Below are 18637 nucleotides of genomic sequence, written 5' to 3'. Positions count from 1 at the left end.
GTAAAATATTTACTTTGGCAACGGCTGCAACGACAAGTGGGCCAAAGCTGGGCAAAGGGGCAGGGCAAATGCAAAGCATGGTTTGCCACTGCTGCCACTTTTGCCCAGCATAAAGCCGGGCAAGCAGAAAAAATTCATTAAAAGGGATAATGACTCACATAGTTTGTGACGGTCGCTGCTGTTGTTGAGTAAGTGTGTGTGTGTGTGTGTGTGTGTGTGTATCTTTGCCAACGGATTATGGATTTTGGTAGCATTTTTTAGTGAAATTTAATTACAAATTATGCGAAGCGGCACAAGAGTTAAAAAGTAGCATTTTCAGCTTTAAGTAGGCCAACAGTTCGCCCATCTGCTGCCTATTCTAAAAAAAAAGCGCTTAACAGGACATTCCTGCATACCCGAATCGGTTTCATTAAAGTAGTATTGTGCACAAAAATCCACGCTAATTAACGAACGTTTCTACTTAATTTAATTTACATGTTTAATTGGTAAATGGATTAATTACATGGTCCATGGCAATTGACCCGATACTTTCTAGCAGTTTTTGCACTCTAACCGCATTCCATGTGTTTGATGTTATGGTAAATTAATTACACCAAATATAATTTTTCGTTTAATAAACAAACTATACAAATTAATAATTCACTGAACATTTGTATTTGATTTATTTCAAAATGTAAATATATATTTACATTTGATACTTTGTAAATAAATAACTTACATTGTAATAATGCATAATGCATTGGAGCTGACACGTTCGAGCAGATGATTTCTAAGACCATGTGCCCCTTATGACAAAGCATTATTTGTGTGAATGCGTAAAAAGAGGGGAGTGGCATAAATTCCTTACTACACTGAAAAAACAATGGACCTGCTGTTGGGGAAAAATCAAAATGTACCAACGATAGCCTCATAATAGTCAGACAATGGCCAAGAAACGGAATAGGACCAAACTTAAGCCCAAACTTAACTGACTCAAGTGGGTCCGAACAAAAGAAAACTAAATATTCGTTGCTTATGATTCACATGAGGTTACAGCTTCGGACTCAGGGCAAGGACCTTTAAGTCTAGAGTCTAAGTTAAATCGCAGGCCATGCGAAAAATTAGAAGTAAGACCTTCTGATAGTAACATAGCTTAGTTTTACGTTGTTTAAAGATGTAGCCTAAAGTATTTTTATTATAATTATGAATGCGATCTGAATACTAAGATTACAATTTGCATAGAATTTGCGACGAGTATTTATTGAATCTGAATATATTCTCGTAGCTTGCATATTTCTGCTTTCCAGCAGCATCTATAAAAAAGCATGAATGAAACCTAGTGCAGTTCATAATGGAAATGCATTAAGCCATGACTTGCCACATGCAGCTGAGCGACTTGCCGCATAACACAAAACTCTTCATCATTAATTCTTTTTAATTTGTTATACTAATGTATGCGATTCTAATATTAAGATTTTAGTTTGTATAGAATTTGCGATTCTATATCCGTTCACACACCTTGCATCTTTCTGCTTTCCACTAGCGTCTATAAAAATCATTATGAAATTTAGCTCAGTCCATAGTGGACACGCTCGGTAGCACACTTAAACCATGACTTGCCACATGCAGCTGTGCAACTTGCCGCATCACTCACTTCAAAATGCAGTCAGAGCATGCCCCAGCATGCTGAGTAAGCAAACCACCAGGAGCACCACGACGCAGCGAGTGCAGCAACAGCAAAACCACCCAACAACAGCGCCAACAATAACAACTAGAATGCTGCTTAAATCGCTGGCACAAGAGCTGAAATTAAAGCGCACGAGAAGCTGAAGGATTTTTAATCAGAGCGCAAAAATACTTTTGAATATTAAAGAAGGCAACTGGAAGGCAACGGACAACTTAAATCAAAGCAATCAACGCTGTAAAATTTAAGTGCCGCCTTCTGACGTTCTGCCGGCAGTAGCTCCTGATTCCGGATCAGAAGCCCGTTCAACAGCTACTCTATGAGTTTGTTGTGTGCACATTGTTCGAGTGAAGCAGGTGAAATTTTTGGCATTTGCAAGCGGATGCAGCGCACAAAAGCTCAAGGATGCTGATGCCAGTTGGCTGCGTCCTTGCTGAGCAAAGGAAATCAATTTGTGCTTTGATGTCTCACTGCAGGTCATGTCTGGCTGCGATTGATGTAACACAGCAGCCCGAAGCGCTGTTGGCCTGGCCAAACTAATTCATTTATAATATTGCGCATACGCCGCGTAAGACCAGCATGCAATTAAATTATGCATTTCATTCAAAGGCGATACGTATATGCAATTAATCAAAGTGCACCAACAACAACAACGCACCTTAAACGTTTTTACTCAAATTTAAGCAGCATTAAAACTCAATCATTGACCGTATTATCTTGTGCAGCGTTTGGCCTCCTGCGGCTATTCCTGGCCGTCTGCTGATTTTCCATCCGCTTGCTCAGCTGCCACGTGGCTGGCTGTTTGCATAATTAAATTTTGTATGCAAAGGTAACAAGTCGAGCATGTTGTTGTTGCCCTCGCAGCTTTGGTAACCACTTTAAGCTAGTTGCTTCTCCCTGCCTCACAATTTCCCGCAGCTCATCGTTGCCACAAGCGTCTTGCACTTTATTAACGGCCTGACGCTCTCACACTACGAGGTGGACTTTAGAAATAACTGGAATATTTCCGTTGGCAAAACAAATTTTAATATCACACGGCAATGTCTCGTATCGGAATTTCTCCATATTCACCCTCAGCTTGAAGATATACATACTTTTAGCCCAGTTTATAAAGTACATATTTATTTACCTCTGAACTGAAGGAAATAGTCAGGAGAGTAATGATTCGTGGATGGACGAAGGTGACTTCCTGCCCAAGATTCCAAACATTGTCCATGCACAGCAGCTTGGCATAGCTGAAGACGACAGCTGTGGAAGGAGCAAGCAAATAACGCTAAACCCATTGAAAATGGGTACAAATTAAAGGGACGCTTTTTCGCATATATATCCTTGATCAGCCGAGTCGATATAGCCAGATTCTGTCTGCTAGCTAGTCCCTTAGTTCAAAAGCTACTGAAATAAATTTGTATGTTGGTCTGTTCTAAGAAACGAGTCAAACAACTTTGTTACTTTTCAAGATATCTTAACCAAACAACCAAACGGACTATTATGTCATATAGCTATATGACATCGTCCAACTAAGCGACCACGAGCTTCACAATTTTCCTCACATATTCGAAAATTTGTATGTCCTTGAGAGTATTTAATATTCGGCATATCAAAAATTCAACCCGAAGAGCGCACAATAATTTCACAAAGGTCTTAAAAAGGCTTCATTTATATCGTTTATAAAATTTATTGCAATTACCAGCCCAAATGAGCAACCATTTTAGCCAACTTCATATGCCGTGCAACGAAGTATGTTGTTTAGAGAACATTGAAAACGAGCGCAAACATCAAAACTTTAACGTGGGAGTGCATGTGGGAGCACAATCTCGTATCTGTATATTGCGCTAATTAGACTCACTTAAAATGTGTTTACACAAATATGCGCAAACAAATGTGAAAATTGCGAAAGCCCTAAAATCGTGGCCAAACTATGCAGGTGGGCTATCAGGCGCAGGATCTACGCGCACACACACACACACACAATCAACTGACTACCTGTGCGGAGCGCCAGACTTTACTAATTGGCAGACGGAGCTTATGGCCAGCAAAGGGCTTGGTCACACGGGACACTGGTCGGCGGCATCCACTCGCATTATTGTTTGCCAGCAACTGGCTACAGCAGACGTTTTTGGCGTACATGTAGCGTATACGTAACGTTCGATTGCTGCTGTGCGCTTGGCTTGAGCTAATCAGCACTGGCAGCTTGTTATTGCTGCTGCTGTTGTTGTTGTTTCTTGTGTTGTTGCTGCAGGTCAACTAAAAGGTCTTAGGCCACTCACTTGCAATATTTGATAAGACGTTAAATGCATTTCAAGTCGCTTGGACTGCCTTTAATGTCATTTATTCTCATTTGGCGCACACTTTTTCATTAGTTTTCCTTTGTTTCCTTGACGGCTTTGGCAAATTAAAACAAATTAACGTGCCACTATGGCCGTCAATCGCCTGACTGGGGACTAATTAAACAGTTTTCCCTGTAGCTCACAATATTAAACACTCTAAAAGCAAGGCAGCTGTTTTATCACTTGGCAAACGGAACATAAATAACGCTCGAGCACCTGAACGAATCTCAATTATGTGTAATAAATAACAAAATATGGCCGCTGATATGCGACCGGAATGCGAGCTCCGATACAGATCCTTGTATCGGGCTGGGCAATTCCGCTTTTGGCGCATAATTAAGTGGATTTTAATGAGCGTCGGGCCAAGCGGAATCCCTGGTACACGCCAGTGAATAGAATGGGCCCAGTTGTGTGCTGCTTGGATTTTGATTTGTGGCCACTTGGGTGGGCTATTTAGATTAAGCATACGCAGCGTGCCACAAAACCCAATTCATAAATGTCACAATGCGCAGCCAAATGAAAATATTCAGAGGAGAGTTAAGAGTTGAGTAACTACTCGAGTTTGGCTACAGTTTATTATGTTAGCTACGTGCCAGCCCGGACAGTCAAGACATGCTCGTTGTTGTCTTGCGCTCCTTTTTCGATTTGGTGCGCTTGACGTGCGACAGAGACTGTTGCTGCTGCTGCTGCTCTGCTGGTTTATTCTGCTGTTCTAAAATGCGCTGGAATAAGTGTGCACTGCTCTGCTCATCCAGCTGGCGATTCTTGTGCACACCATCAGAGCTGGCCGTGGCCATGACGAAGCTCTCCTGCAAATGACGCCAGCTGCGCTGCGAAGTGGGCACGTTTAGCTTATCGAGCAGGCGGCTGGTCAGCTGCGGTATCATTGGCTGCAACACAATGCCGCAAAGCCGCAACGCGTCCATTGTCATCGCGATTATTGTCTGAAGGCGTGGTGCATTGGGTGAGCTGCCGCCAGCCTTCAGCTCCCAAGGCTTGGCGCACTCAAAGAAATTGTTGGTTGCATGCAGCGCTGCAATGGCCGTGTCCGCCACCAAGTGGAAGTGATTGCCTTCGTAGTGCTGCTCACAGCGCCCTGTGAATGCAAATGGAAATAGAGGGCATTACTTTACAGTTCTCTGGCTGGCCGCACTAGCAAGTGCACTTGTCGCATAGTTATTGCCCGGAAGTGTGCTTGCTAGCGACATGAAGGCTACAAACTCCACTTAGCCACTTCGGAGCTGCTGCTTAAATATTGAAATGACAAGCAAGCTGGCTTACCCTGCAGCTGCAGCAGCGACTCCTGCAACCGCTTGGCAGCATCCACGTCGTGCAGCAGATGTGGCAAGTGCTCGACATGCGGCTCCGGATAAATCTGTTGTGGATTCAGCGACTTGGCACAGGCGCGCGACAACAAATTGCCCAAAGTGTCCGCCAGCTCCGAGTTTAATATGCGCAGCGCCTTCACATGACTAAAATCTGCAATGGACCAAAAATGTCAACCAGATTGAAAAAAAAATACTACAACTAGCAGTAAAAAGGCTTCTAAACGTTTGTGTCTCGCAGCTCATTGCTGCTCATTAGAGCACATCACGGCTTTGGGGGTGAAACGTGGCGTATGAGTGATGTCACTTTATCGTCAGCTAGCTAAGCTGCAATGGCAACCATTTTGTTTCTAACTGCCAGCCACATGGGCTCCTGCCATACTGATTGTCCATTAAGGGGATTAGAACAACACAAATGTCAAAACAAACAAGTTAGCGTGCTCCAGTCGGGAGTGCCCGACTAAGGGATACCCTGAACCAGGAACGCATGCCGCATCCGACAAGTGAATGCTTTAGCTCTATAAGCTTCGAACTTCGCTTACAATGATATCGATTCTTATCGATATATGGGAATATATATATATTTATATATTATGGAGTCGAGTATGTCGCCTTCTCTACATTTGCACAAAACCCCTTTTACTCATTTTGAATGGATTCAGGGTATAATATACGCTGTCTGCTAAATTCAAAGGTTGTTCGCCAGATAAACTTACGCTTAAGTAAATACGACAAGGGAAACAAATACGAATGCAAGAACAAATCCGAATGACTATAAACGAAAGGGTCGCCACAGACTGCACACATATTTCTATACAGCAGCGAGTTTACAACTACGAACATAAAAATGTTGTTGCCACAGTTTCGTTTGAAATTCGCATTTCAAAAAAGAATCTGCTACAAATATTTTAAGTCGCTTAGTGGAGCAATGTATTTAAGCCGTGTAAACCATTCGTACAGCGCGCTCGACATGCCCTACACCTTAAATGTAAGCGGGTATATGCATAGGGAGTGTAACAAAAACTGTCGGGCATTATTCGATTTGTAAATAGAAAAAGGTTTCAATAACCATTAACGGAGCGTGAATTGATATCAGTACGGAAGATATAGACAAGTTGATATGCTGTACAATAAATTATGTGCGTTGATTAAATCGGCTTAGCATGCTTTAGCACAGCTTTTATATATCCGTTATACCCACTCTCATTCGCAACGAACAGATTTAATTATGTGTTCAATAAATGCCACCATTTATGTTATAAGATAATCATAGGGTTTCCGCTCTTCGAGCACTAACTAATAGATACAGTTGATACGCCTTGATGGACAGGATAAACACTAAAGGCAATGCCAAATAAATAAATCGACGGTCATAAGCAATGTGTACATTTGCAGCTTTCAAAAATAATCTAGGATATCCGCTCTTCGATCAGCAGATACTTGACACAGTTGATACGCTTTTCCGGATGGAAGAAACACTAAAGGCAATGCCAAATAAATAAATAAATAAATGGCCAGCCATTAGCAATGTGGATGCAATGTTTACCTTTAACAAATGCACAATGCGCCCAGCAAAAGCGAGAATAATAGTTACGGATCATTGCGCTGCACATAATTACGGACATCATTATCTGGACAAATGCGTCCAAAACCGCTTATGCAGCCTGTGCAGTCCAGTATCGATTCATCTGCGTGTGGGGCAAGAGCTGCAGCTAGAGCAAGTGGCAACTATTTCGATTTGGATCAACTGACAAATCTGAGTTAAGCATGCAACGTTAATTGAAAACACAGTGAAAACTCGCCTAACGGACACAAAGTTTAGACGGACAGCCAGGCCTCTTGGGCGCATTCCCCTCTTCTCTCAAACTATCATGAAACATGTCATATTAGCCCGCTATTAGCCAAACACATCTCACACATTACGCAACGATTGCTGGCCACCCAAGAGAGTTTTCACTGTACACAGTATGAAATTTGATTTCCATGCAGCAAATGAGTCCCAAACCCAATTTTGACCACTAATCAATGCTAGCTAGATAGAATATTTTGGCCATTTCTGGTGCAACAAATGGGCAGCTGACTCCATTTGGCAACCGTTGTTTTAGGTAATTAAGAATTTGGCGCATTGGCCGCAGCTGTTGCATGCAATCAATTTCACAAATGTGTGCTTTTTGATTGGCGGTTGCTTTTGATTTCAATTAAATTCCTAGGCTAATTAGTTTTGGCCATTGCAAATCATCGCATCGATTCAACTAGAAGAATGCGTGCAGTGCACCGCACTGAAAGCTGCCACCGACTACAACAACAATTGCACTTGTTATTCAAATATGCATAAAATTTGATGTGGTTTCGCAGTTCAGGGATTTTTGCCAAGAACTTGAGCACAGCACCGGAAGGTGAGCAGCTGTCGTGTGCTCGAATGCATATGCATGCGCATTACACCTGCATGGTTGTGCGTGTGTGTGTGTGCGTGTGTGTGTATGAGTTTTGGCTGCAGCTGCCAAATGTGTGGCCTGCTTCTGTGCGCTCCACATCATTAATGCAATTGTATTGTCGCTGCTGGTGCACAACTTTTTGCGAAGTCAAGTTGCCAACCTACTGAATTTGAATGCCAAAAGTATCCTGAGCGTGCATGCACGTTTATACACACACATATAAATATGTATACAACGAGGCTCTTGTTGCGGAACAACTGAATATGTTGGAGCACAATGCTAAACAGTTGGAGAATACCCTGTATGAAATAGGGGAACAGGGTTACTTTCTTTAAGAACAGCTTTTATATCTACAAGTTCTCATATTACGCTTATATTCTTAAACAATTTACAGACAACATATATGCATCTCTCACTCACACTATCCGTCTCTCTCTCTCTCTCTCTCTCCCTCTCTTTATTTTCCGCGTTTTACATGTTTTTGTAACTCTCAATTTTTGGAGAATTCATTGTATCTTTAAATAAACTTTGTACATTGTGTAGGAAGGCATTCTCTTTCTATCTCAATCTCTATAACTCTCCCTCTCGCTCAGTCCTTGTTTGGACTTAATTTCAGGAAGTGTTTTATTTTTCATAGTTTTACCAAAAAAATAAGTGCTTATTTATAGATACTTGAACATTAACAAATATACTTTAAATATGTGCTCAGATTCTCTGTCTCTCTCTTCCCCTCTCTCTCTCTCTCTCTTTAACGCTCTCAAAAATATCCGCATATTCCATTCCTTCTTTGTGTTGGATTCTGCATCGTTATACTGGCAAAACACACACAGACACACTCTCCGCTCTATTTATAGCTTTCGCTCTCATGAGAATATTCGATGTCTCTTTTCTTTTTCTTTTGTGTCATGTTCGCAACCGTTTTAACAGCTGCGCTGCTGCTGCATGTGGTTTATTATAGTCAGACATGCCCTGCGGCACGCTGATTGTTAGAAATTTATGCAATTTACTCAAACGAGTGTTGAATTGAATTTTTAGAGGAGCAGCATTTGATTTTCTATGCAAGAGCAATGAGTTTTCGGGTTGTAAATTGCATTCGGTGTAAATCAATTTCAAATGTCAATACGAAATAGACTTAAGCCCCAGTCGACCCATTTGGCTGGGAATTATGGCGTTAGCTTTTTAAGCGTAAATTGTGAAACGCAGAAGAGCCGTAACACGTGTCGCATCATCCATGGCAATCGCAATCAAAATCCTAATCGCAATCTGGCCAACACGGCTGGCCGGGCCATGTTGCTTTTAACTGCTTACGTGTGCAACTACAAATCGCAGCTCTCTGTTGCTGTGGCTCCGACGGGCGGTGCACTTAAGTCCTTTGGGGCACATGCAGTGGCAGGTGCAACAGCACACGCCACAACTTTCGTAATTTCAACAATGTTCTGCACATGTTGCACAAATGCACGTGACTGCCGCACAAGACAGCGGCAGGTGCTAAGACAAATGCTTGTCCATTTTTTATTGCCACAACCAAAAATATTAATTCCTTATGTGGCACATTCGTTAATTTTCCGACTTTTGCCTTAATGACGCTTGTCTTTTCCTGCTACTGTTCGCTGCAGCTGCGACATCTGCCGCCAACTAACCTTGCCCCGAAATGCCGCAATGTGTGTCTGTATGTGCCTTTTGCAAATTACATTACACTCAAAGTGTTGCTGCAACACTCTGCTGAAACTCTGTGGCAAGTATGCCGCGGGGCGAGGCAGCTTCAGCCTGACAAGTGTCGCCGTCAAATATTTTAGCAGTTTTACATGCAAAGACGCCTCGAGCGAGTCAGACAGAAGCTGGCTTTAAGCTCTGGCGCGTTTGGCAGGGCAAGACGAGAGGAATGTCTGAGGGCATTTAACTTTAAATGTTTGTTTTCACAAAAAGAGTCTTCGTATGGAGTGCCCTACAATGCATATCATCCTAATTGCAAGCATTATAATATATCGTTTAAAAGATAGTGCTCAATTTAAAATATACCCCAGGCGACATTTATGCTTTAGCTGCTGGGTGAAGCGCTTTAACCCCTTTTTTAGTTGTCAGCCAAAGCCCTAAAAGTGTCGCGATTGCACTGAAGATATTGCTTACTTATAATAAATCCCCATGCTACGACTTCAGGGTAAAATATGGCGCGGATTAGCGATAGGCAAAGAAATTGAAAACATTTAATGACACGCCCTTAGCGCTAATGCGGCAAGTTAAACAGAAACATTAAAATTATAGCCGGAAGTTGGGACAGCAGCTGGCAATGCTGCACATATGAATGACATTTAATTTATAAGCTGTTCCCATACCACAATTTAAGGTTGGCAAGTCCTTGAAACGGCGAATCCTTATGAAAGTGCTTGATGCTTAACTGCTGACTAACGCCTTTGGGGAATCGCATCAGTTTAGCTCAGCTGAGCTCCATTTATTTGCGCGTATTCTTTCTGCAATTCTATAAAGCTTGGCGGGGTTTTGTAGCACTTCGTCAGCAGTCGCCCGGACACTTTGGCCAAATGCAGTTACGCTGTCACAGCAGCAGCAGCAGCAGCAGCCGGACAGCTTTGACAGTGGCGGACGGAAGTGAGCCGGCGGCGAGTGCAGCGACAGTCGTGACAGAATTTCAATATTAAATTGTTGGCAATGAAAAGTTGTGCACTTAATGATGTTGCCCCTAATGCCGCTGATTGCGGCCCTGTTGACGGTTATCGTCAGTCGTCAGTCGTCATAAAAACGCGCTCAAATGCTGTTAGCTGATGGAACCGGATGTCGTCCATCAGCAGCGCCGTCGGGAATAAGCGTTCGCCATGCAAAACTTATTGCAATGTGATGGAAATGTTTGCCTCATTGGCCGCGGGCTGAATATGTCACATAAAGCGATTATGTGTGGGTTTGGTGCAAAGCTTCAGCAGTTCCCTGAAATCATATAGTCAATATCCAATTACTTTCCACACACACACACACACACACACGCACACACACACACACACACACACACAAAGAACAGCTCAAAATTGCATAATTGAATATTGCGCAGTTGCCGCACTTTTTTTTCGCAAATTTCCCGCCGCTTTCTCTTTAATATGCACAATATTAACGAAACACGCGCAAAATGCAATAAAAAATGCAATTAAATTAGCCGCAAGGCAACAGGCGAAACAACAACAAAAACAAGGAAAATGTGAAGCAAATCAACCCAGAGCAACTGCCCCAAACACCTGAAACCCATCAACCAAAAACTGTTGAGACAAATTGAATAAAGGTGAGGGCATGGCCTGGGCCTGAAACTTAACTGAACTAAACCGGCAAAGTCGGTAATAATTGAAAATCAAATTTAAATTCCTTTCAAACAGAAGCACGTTGGCCATTAAGATTGCGAATCGGTGGCGTTCGTTTATGCAAATTGAATGTCGAAAAGGTTATGGAATCAATCAAATCGCATCAAATGTGGGCGAGACAAGCAACAGCAGCAACAACAATTATATCAAAAACCAGGCTCAAATTGATTTAAATGACTTCTGGCCGTGCGTCGAGGCGTGTTAATTGCTTTTGGCAAAATTATGTGAGTGTGTCTGACGGCCAAGGCAGGTTGTTCATCAGCCTGGTTGCAAACAAAACAATTGGAATTAGTTTCTTGTCAATGACCATGCTTTCACTTAGCTGCCCACAAGCTGATAATAGATTAAAGATCAGCATCATTGGAATTCATTATTCCGTGTGTTGGCTGCTTTCAAATGACTTTTACGGCTGACAGAGAACTAGCAATTAAAGAGCAACCGGGCTTGGCGGACGACAAACGACAAACTAATCATATCTGGCTGAAACTTGCATAAGCTTTGAAACTTTGGACAGACAGACGAGTGGGGCCCTAGCCCCGGGCTTCAGCCAGGGGTGCTCTTATGCAAATGCGCAAATCTTAAGCCAAGTTCAAGATACAAAAACTTTGCAAGCAAATAAACAAAAGTCGGTTTTGCAGCAACAACATCGGCAGCAGCAGCAGCGACAGCCCCTGCACCAGACCAAAAGTTTTTTCCTGCTGCTTTGCCATCAAATTGAAATGCAAATTTAACTAAGGTACGAGCAAAACTAACGAAATCAGCAAAATGACGAAGGAGCTCCATATTTGCATACACAGAGCTATATATGTATGTATGTATGCATGTAGATGTTGTGTTTTGCTGGTGCCCAACCTATCCCACCCCAGTCTAGTGGGAGCTGGCCAGCAGGGTTGACTGCGCCATCAACAGCTGCGCTTGCTGATACAATGAAGTAAGCTCTTGTAGTAACCGCAGGCTGCTTTTTGTCATTCTGTCTGACATATTGCGAGCTCAGCAGCCGCACAGAATGAAAGGTTCTCAGTTCTTTTGGGTGGGATTACTTACTGCCATCGCTGTGTGCCACGCCCTCGCGCAGCAGAAAGTAACGCAAACCCTCCATGGTATACTGCTGGGCTGCCTGAACGGGATCAACAACATTGTGCCTGCTTTTGGACATCTTCTGACCATCGACTGTCCAGTGCGAGTGCACATGAAGCTGCTGCGGCGGCGCCAGGCCAGCGGCCAGCAAAAAGGCTGGCCAATAAATGCCGTGGAATTTAAGTATGTCCTTGCCAATGATTTGCTGGGCGGGCGGCCAATCGGCTCGATACTACAAAAGGCACAAATGGATCAAAAGGCAGGGGGAAGAGTGACTCCAAACTGGTGGCCTTCAGTCGCATACCTGTTCGTTGGGATAGCCAAGAGAGCTGAGGTAGTTAATCAGAGCATCTAGCCAGACGTAGATCGTTTGAGTGTCATCATTTGGTACGGGTATGGCCCAGTGCACACGATTCGCGGGCCGGGAAACGGACACGTCGGGCAGCGGCTCGCTCAGCGTATCGAGCAGAATCTTTTGAAATTTGGCTGGACGTATGCATGCTTTCTGCTTAACCCAATGTTGCACATCGTCTTGGAATTGGCTCAGGCGAAACATGTAATTCGTTTCCTCAGTCCACTCCACCGGATGACCCGATTCCAAGGAGTATCGTGTGCCACTGGTCGCGTCCAGCCGCAGCTGTGACTCAGTCAGAAAGGTTTCATCCGATACGCAATACCAACCGCTGTAGGCCGCCGAATAGATATGGCCCCGCGACTGCAAGCTGTGCTGTGGAGATTATAAGTTGATCATTGGACCTAGTGCAAGCAATGGGCAGCCTTGTTAACTAACCCAGAAGTGTGCCACAGCCTGTTTGTGTCGCTGCTCGGTGGTGCGTATGAAATCATCGTGTTCTATGCCCGCTGCCCCAAACACGTCACGATAACGCGCCGACACCTCATCGCAGTACTGGCCCACGGGCACCTTGTGCGCAGCTGCCGCCTGTTGAATCTTTGTGCCGTGCTCATCCGTGCCCGTGCAGAGGCGTACCCTGCGTTCCGGGTGCCGCAGACGCTGGTATCGGCAATGCGCATCGGCTATAACCGCCGAGTAGAGATGCCCAATGTGTGGAGCTAAGCAAAATAGTTGTCATCAATTCCAATCGGACTGTTATTTAATACACAAGCCTTTTCCGCTCACCTGCATTAACGTAGAAAATTGGTGTTGTCACATAGTGCGAGCTGCTGCAGCGCACTCCAAGCGCTTGTATGTACTTTACTTTACTAACTAACATTTTAAAGGAACTTTTCTCATATAATTGCGCGCACTTTAAATGTAAATAAAAATAACAATTTGCCGGCTGCCTCTGTAATTCGCAGCTGTTACCAGAGTGCTGCCCATCGCTGGCTTAATCAGCTGTTATGTGCCCCCCAAACTTATGGGCAGCACTGCCACACAAGAGCCAAAAATACGTAAGCGTAATCGTAATATATGTTTCTTATTACGTTAGTGTGCAGCAAATATTTTTTTATGTATTTTATTGCAACGCATTTAATGAGTTGCACGCAGCTCGCGCAGCAACGCGTTTTGTTTCACACACACGAAGGGGTAGGGAAATGTTAGCCTACAGTTACTGTAACGCTCGCTGTTAATATTTCCCCAATTTAATAATTATGCACAAACCCTAGTGGGAAAATGTTAGGCTAAATGTCAAATACTAACGGAAATTCAAAGCTCACAATTTCACTATTCCCAACTCCTGGCCTTCATAATTTCATAAAATTATTGCAAGGTTTTTTTTTAAGAACAGTCGAAATGAAAATGCAATTATAAATCAGAAAAATGGTGTGATTAATAAGCAAAAACGTAGCCATGCTTGGACAAATAAATAACATAACAAAAATATAGCAAAAAAAAGTCAATTCAATAGGAGTTCTACTTTTTGGCCGTACAAGCGTATTTCGAAGATTTCTTGGCCTTGTGCCAATGATCGATCATTCGACGCGTTCTGGAGGCCTTTTGCTTGGCCTCAACTGCTGCACAGGCGGCCTTGTAGGCGGCTTTCTTGGTCTTCTCAAAGTCCTGCTTGGCTTCCGAAAGCTGACGATATAGACTCTCTACGCGATTCTTGGCCGCTTCCAGGAGCTGGGTTTTCTCGGCCAGCTCCTGCTGTGCACCATTTGCCACGCTCTCAATGTTGACCAGATTCGCCGTGAAAGCGGCCACCAGACGCTTCATCTGGATGAGCTGCGCCTGCGATTCCGCTGCCGCTTGGGCAGCTGAATTGGCATTGGCCTGTGTGCTCTGAAGGGATGCGGTAATGTCTGCGACGACGGCATCTGCTTCGGACACTTCCTGATGCAGTTGCTCCACAATTTGCTGTTTGCCCGCGAGCGCTGCCTCTGCGGCGCGAGCGGATTGAGCCGCCCTCTCGGCCAGCTCCTGCTTGACCTGCGTGGCAGCTGCCTCTGCGGCGGCCATTTGTGCATCACTGGCAGCCCTCGCCTCCTGCGCCGCCTTCTGTGCAATGTTCGATGCCTTGGTCTTGGGGTCGCTTCTTGACAACAGATTGCTGGCTTGCGATGGAGAGCAGCCCTCTTCGGAGCATCCCGAATTTGAGTCCGCGTACAAGCTGGACTTATCTGCTCCCCCAACGCCCCTCTCGTCGGATTCGACATAGCTAAAGCTATCCAACAATCTGAACGCCTGCAGCAATATGAGCAACAGGAGCAACACTTTCCGTTGAAGCATATTCCAAGCAATTCAGCTTTGACTCCGTTCAAACTCATTTGGACACTCAACGCAACATTGACTATGTTTTCATATACTCTGTTCAATATATTCCTGATCAACATCGGAGCTTACTCTGAAAAAATAAACGGTTCCTATTATTCCAGGCAAGCCTTTGCGATTGGCTCTTCCTTTTGGATTAGAATACAACCGATCAGCTCATCAGATCGAGTTGAAAATCTTTGTTGGGAAATTACGGCCTTAATATTTATATTATGCGAAAATATCTAGTAAAACCAGTTCTGTCCCGGTTAACCCCTCCCGCTGACCTAAGCGCGGATCCCTCAATCGACCCATGCCAAACTTTCGACGCGACAACTCAATAGGAGCAGACCCTGCTCTGGCACCCAAGCTAGCTCAGTGTAATAGTTAGTAAAGCGCTTTTACCTGTAGAAAATAAACATATGAGCGTGCATCTTTATTGTGGTATATAATTAAAGAGAACCCTGTGCGGGTCCACCGGTTCGCCGTCGACTCCTTTGCGCCTTCTGCTTGGCCTCGACCGCCGAACAGGCTGCTTTGTAGGCGGCCTTTTTGGTCTTCTCGAAGTCCTGCTTGGCCAAGGCGAGCTGGCGGGCTAAGCTCTCCACACGATTCTTGGCCGCTTCCAGCAGCTGCGTCTTCTCGGCCAGCTCCTGCTGCGCGCCATTGGAGACGTTCTCGATATTGGCCAGATTCGAGATGGATGCCTGCACCAGTTGCTTGAGCTTGCCGAGCTGGGTCTTCGCCTCGTTGGCCGCATCATTGGCCGCTACTGCGTTCGCCTGTGTATTCTGTAAGGAGTTACTTACATCCTGAACGACAGCCTCCGCCTCGCGGTGCTCCCCATCCAGTTGTTCCATGATTTGCTGCTTGCCCGCCAGAGCTGCCTCGGCCGCACGCGCCGATTGGAGCGCCTTCTCCGCCAGCTGAATTTTGACTTGTGATGCGGCCGCTTCCGCGGCTGCCATCTGTGCATCATTCGCCGCTTTCGCCTCCTGCGCCGCCTTTTGTGCAATGTTCGAGGCTTTGGTCTTGGGATCGCTGCCACCTAGCGACGACCCGCCGCCACCGGGGCCGCAGCCCTGCTTGGGCTCACAGCCCTCCATGCCACCGCCGCCCTCTCTTCGGCCAGATTCCTCGTCCAGCCGCACCATTTCTGGATAAGCATCGAGGTGACGTTTGCTGTAAGCCTGGCAGCCTACGTTAGGTACAAGTCTGGCTAGCATTAGGAAGAGCTCTACTGACCTTCTCGCGCGGCCTCATGATATAGCTCTGGGATATACAGCCGCAGTTAAGAAGCAGAAATATGGATATATAGAGCATTGTGCCGGCCGTTCTGAATACATTGTTTCCATATGTAAATGTCAAGCCGTCTGAAAGTTAAATCTTTTTTAGAATATACTTTCAAATCATATGGACTCAATAGGGAGTGGAAGTCATATATTTGTAGTCTGTATACGGATCTTCACCTGTTGAGACTTTTAAAGAACTTAATGAATCACCTGTTGACATCTCTGTATCCCTTTTCTTCACATTAAGATTGGGCCAAGTGGCTTTCGGGCAGCTCTTGAGCTCTCGATGCGGTAGCCCATCTAGACTAGTTCGTAGGAAATACTCTGACTGTCACAATCTACATAAAAAATATAAAAATATATATTCATGTTAAATGTAATAATTGCATAATTAACATCAGCATAAACAAAACAATCCAATAAAATTGTTGTTGCCACAGACTTGGCCAGTCGGCCGTTCAGTAGCGACTCAAGCGTCGACTCCTTTGCGCCTTCTGCTTGGCCTCGACGGCGGCACAGGCTGCTTTGTAGGCGGCCTTCTTGGTCTTGTCGAAGTCCTGCCTGGCCGCCTGCAGCTGGTTGGCCAGGTTTCCGACGCGATTCCTGGCTGCTTCCAGCAGCTGCGTCTTTTCGGCCAGCTCCTGCTGCGCACCCATCGAGACGTTCTCAATGTTGGCCAGATTCGTGGTGGCCGCCTGCACCAGCCGCTTGAGGGCGGCCAGTTGGTTGCGTGCCTCGACGGCGGCATCGTTGGCGGCAGCCGCATTCGTCTGCGTATTGTGCAGCGAATTGTTCACCTCCTGGACAACAGCCTCCGCCTCGTGGTGCTCCATCTCCAGTTGCTCAACGATTTGCTGCTTGCCAGCCAGAGCTGCCTCGGCCGCACGTGCCGACTGAAGCGCCTTCTCGGCGAGCTCTACTTTCACCTGCGAGGCAGCAGCGTCCGCGGCTGCCATTTGGGCATCATTCGCCGCCTTCGCCTCCTGCGCCGCTTTCTGTGCAATATTTGAGGCTTTGGCTTTGGGATCGGTCTTGCTTAACGGATTGTTGCAACTATGGCTTCTGCTCTCCTCGCAGCCTTGTCCCTCTCCGCCGCCTTCTTTTTTGCCACCTTCCTCATCCAGCCGCGCCAAATCTGGATAGATATCGAGGTTGCGTTTGCTGTAAACCTGACAGTTGGCGTTTTATTCGAGCATGATGAAAACAAGGCGCTCTACTGACCTTCTCGCGTGGCCGGATGATATAGCTCTGGGATATGCAGCCAATATTGAGGAGCAGAAATATGGAAATATAGAGCATTGTGCTGACCTTTTCGAATTCATTGTTATAATCCGCAACTGTCAAGCGCTTTTATGTGTTTTAAGTCTGAAAGTTAAAACTTTTTGTGAATACGGAAAATGAAACTATACTTTCAAATCATGTGGTTCATCATAATATCGTCTGTTACACAAATAGCATTCGCCCGTGACTACTCATCCCGCAGGGATCTGCGGAGAGCGGCGCGACACACGCGCACCAAGCGCCTGCTATCCCATGACAGCAAAGTCGTCGACGACAGAGAAGATGGGGCGAAGAGCGAGTCCAGCTGTGACACGCCGCGACCCAAGAGCAAAAGGATTAACATGAAATCCAACGGCACTGGCATCGCAATAAAAGCGGCCCTGGAGGCAAAGCAAGCCAACGATGATATGGCGAATGCGGTGAAGATGGCATCCGATCGGATTAAGCACGAGTATGCGGAGAAGGCGGCGGCAGCTGCCAAGGCGGCAGAGGCAGTGCTGTCTGGGAAGCAGCAGGTGCTCGAGCAGCTGGAGATGGAGGTGCGCGAGGCTGAGATCATTGTGCAAGAGGAGACGCAAGAGCTGAGCTCAGCGGAGGCCAACAGCCAGCTGGCACTCAAAGCACATCGACAGGCCCAGGAGGAGATGAAGCTGCTCATCGCTGCCCTAAAGCTGTCCAGAGAGAACCATGACAGCGCCGAGCAGGTCTCCGCGGCCTGCCAGCAGTCCCTGATAGATAAGACCAGCCTTCTGGATGCCGCCCAGAAACGTGTTGGCGTCCTGCTGCGCCAGCTGAGCGAAGCTCGCAACGACTTCGCCAAGACCAAGAAGGCCGCCTACAGGGCATTGTGTGCGGCCAACGAGGCCAAGCAGCGGATTGATCGCCTCCAAGGCTGATCAATGTGAAGAATAGTGTATCCAAATGATTTTCTTCTCTTAATCTACAGTCATTTACATATATATTAATATATTTTTTTACTAATCTATACTTGAATCAAAAACAATAGAAATCTCTTCATTTGAAGTGGAAAGGCTAACAGGGTCAAGGGATTGTCCCTTGTGCTTTTTTTCGAGTTTTCTTTAAGTACTTCCCATAAGATTGAAAAACCTTGAGATTTTGACTGTTGTCAGTCATTAAGTAATTGATTGAATGGCGACTGTTCTAAAGT

At 45.4% G+C, this 18637-nt stretch overlaps 5 protein-coding genes across 7 annotated transcripts; 1 reads left to right on the top strand and 4 right to left on the bottom strand.

Moving 5' to 3' along the window:
- Nucleotides 1-4527: 4527 nt before the first annotated feature.
- MetRS-m (Methionyl-tRNA synthetase, mitochondrial) lies at nucleotides 4528-13517 on the bottom strand. Its single transcript, XM_002054748.4, has 6 exons — nucleotides 13325-13517; nucleotides 12977-13257; nucleotides 12491-12913; nucleotides 12154-12418; nucleotides 5272-5469; nucleotides 4528-5086 (listed from the first exon to the last, which is right to left on the bottom strand). Exons 1-6 carry the CDS (start codon nucleotides 13416-13418, stop codon nucleotides 4596-4598), a joined length of 1752 nt encoding a protein of 583 aa, XP_002054784.1. The 5' UTR covers nucleotides 13419-13517; the 3' UTR covers nucleotides 4528-4595.
- A 433-nt stretch (nucleotides 13518-13950) lies between these two features.
- On the bottom strand, nucleotides 13951-14934 carry LOC6630165 (tol-Pal system protein TolA). The gene has a single exon (XM_002054749.4). The coding sequence runs from the start codon at nucleotides 14873-14875 to the stop codon at nucleotides 14060-14062; it is 816 nt and encodes a 271-aa protein (XP_002054785.1). The 5' UTR covers nucleotides 14876-14934; the 3' UTR covers nucleotides 13951-14059.
- A 361-nt stretch (nucleotides 14935-15295) lies between these two features.
- On the bottom strand, nucleotides 15296-16526 carry LOC6630166 (tropomyosin). The gene is made up of 3 exons (XM_015171360.3): nucleotides 16399-16526; nucleotides 16142-16269; nucleotides 15296-16086 (listed from the first exon to the last, which is right to left on the bottom strand). Exons 1-3 carry the CDS (start codon nucleotides 16406-16408, stop codon nucleotides 15349-15351), a joined length of 876 nt encoding a protein of 291 aa, XP_015026846.1. The 5' UTR covers nucleotides 16409-16526; the 3' UTR covers nucleotides 15296-15348.
- LOC6630167 (uncharacterized protein CG45076) lies at nucleotides 16420-17532 on the bottom strand. Of its 3 annotated transcripts, none has more exons than XR_011416241.1 (3): nucleotides 17410-17527; nucleotides 16585-17349; nucleotides 16420-16526 (listed from the first exon to the last, which is right to left on the bottom strand). XR_011416241.1 is itself a non-coding variant. In XM_032439373.2 (3 exons), the coding sequence occupies exons 1-3, from the start codon at nucleotides 17508-17510 to the stop codon at nucleotides 16647-16649; spliced, it is 744 nt and encodes a 247-aa protein (XP_032295264.1). In that variant the 5' UTR covers nucleotides 17511-17525; the 3' UTR covers nucleotides 16550-16646. The 3 variants fall into 3 exon arrangements, 2 of the variants coding, with proteins under 2 accessions (XP_032295264.1, XP_032295263.1); XM_032439373.2 differs by lacking the exon at nucleotides 16420-16526 and having other exon boundaries at nucleotides 16550-17349; nucleotides 17410-17436; nucleotides 17497-17525; XM_032439372.2 differs by lacking the exon at nucleotides 16420-16526 and having other exon boundaries at nucleotides 16551-17357; nucleotides 17410-17532.
- A 24-nt stretch (nucleotides 17533-17556) lies between these two features.
- On the top strand, nucleotides 17557-18468 carry LOC6630168 (uncharacterized). Its single transcript, XM_002054752.4, has one exon. The coding sequence runs from the start codon at nucleotides 17586-17588 to the stop codon at nucleotides 18363-18365; it is 780 nt and encodes a 259-aa protein (XP_002054788.2). The 5' UTR covers nucleotides 17557-17585; the 3' UTR covers nucleotides 18366-18468.
- The last annotated feature ends 169 nt before the right edge of the window (nucleotides 18469-18637 follow it).

The sequence above is a fragment of the Drosophila virilis genome, chromosome 2, assembly GCF_030788295.1.
Source record: "Drosophila virilis strain 15010-1051.87 chromosome 2, Dvir_AGI_RSII-ME, whole genome shotgun sequence".
NCBI classification, from domain to species: Eukaryota; Metazoa; Arthropoda; class Insecta; order Diptera; family Drosophilidae; genus Drosophila; species Drosophila virilis.
Note: the sequence above shows the minus strand (reverse complement) of the source record. Positions and strands in the feature narration are given on the sequence as shown.

Excerpts from the sequence above, each read along its gene's own strand:
- LOC6630167 (XM_032439372.2), bottom strand. The coding sequence starts at position 17,487 with ATGCTCTATATTTCCATATTTCTGCTCCTCAATATTGGCTGCATATCC. Across the intron at positions 17,358-17,409 it reads TCATCCGGCCACGCGAGAAG|GTTTACAGCAAACGCAACCT; the intron begins GTCAGTAGAGCG and ends GCCAACTGTCAG.
- LOC6630168 (XM_002054752.4), top strand. The coding sequence starts at position 17,586 with ATGAAACTATACTTTCAAATCATGTGGTTCATCATAATATCGTCTGTT.
- LOC6630166 (XM_015171360.3), bottom strand. Across the intron at positions 16,087-16,141 it reads TCATGAGGCCGCGCGAGAAG|GCTTACAGCAAACGTCACCT; the intron begins GTCAGTAGAGCT and ends GTAGGCTGCCAG.
- MetRS-m (XM_002054748.4), bottom strand. The coding sequence starts at position 13,418 with ATGTTAGTTAGTAAAGTAAAGTACATACAAGCGCTTGGAGTGCGCTGC. Across the intron at positions 12,914-12,976 it reads AGGCTGTGGCACACTTCTGG|CACAGCTTGCAGTCGCGGGG; the intron begins GTTAGTTAACAA and ends TAATCTCCACAG. Across the intron at positions 12,419-12,490 it reads TTGGCTATCCCAACGAACAG|TATCGAGCCGATTGGCCGCC; the intron begins GTATGCGACTGA and ends TGCCTTTTGTAG.
- LOC6630165 (XM_002054749.4), bottom strand. The coding sequence starts at position 14,875 with ATGCTTCAACGGAAAGTGTTGCTCCTGTTGCTCATATTGCTGCAGGCG.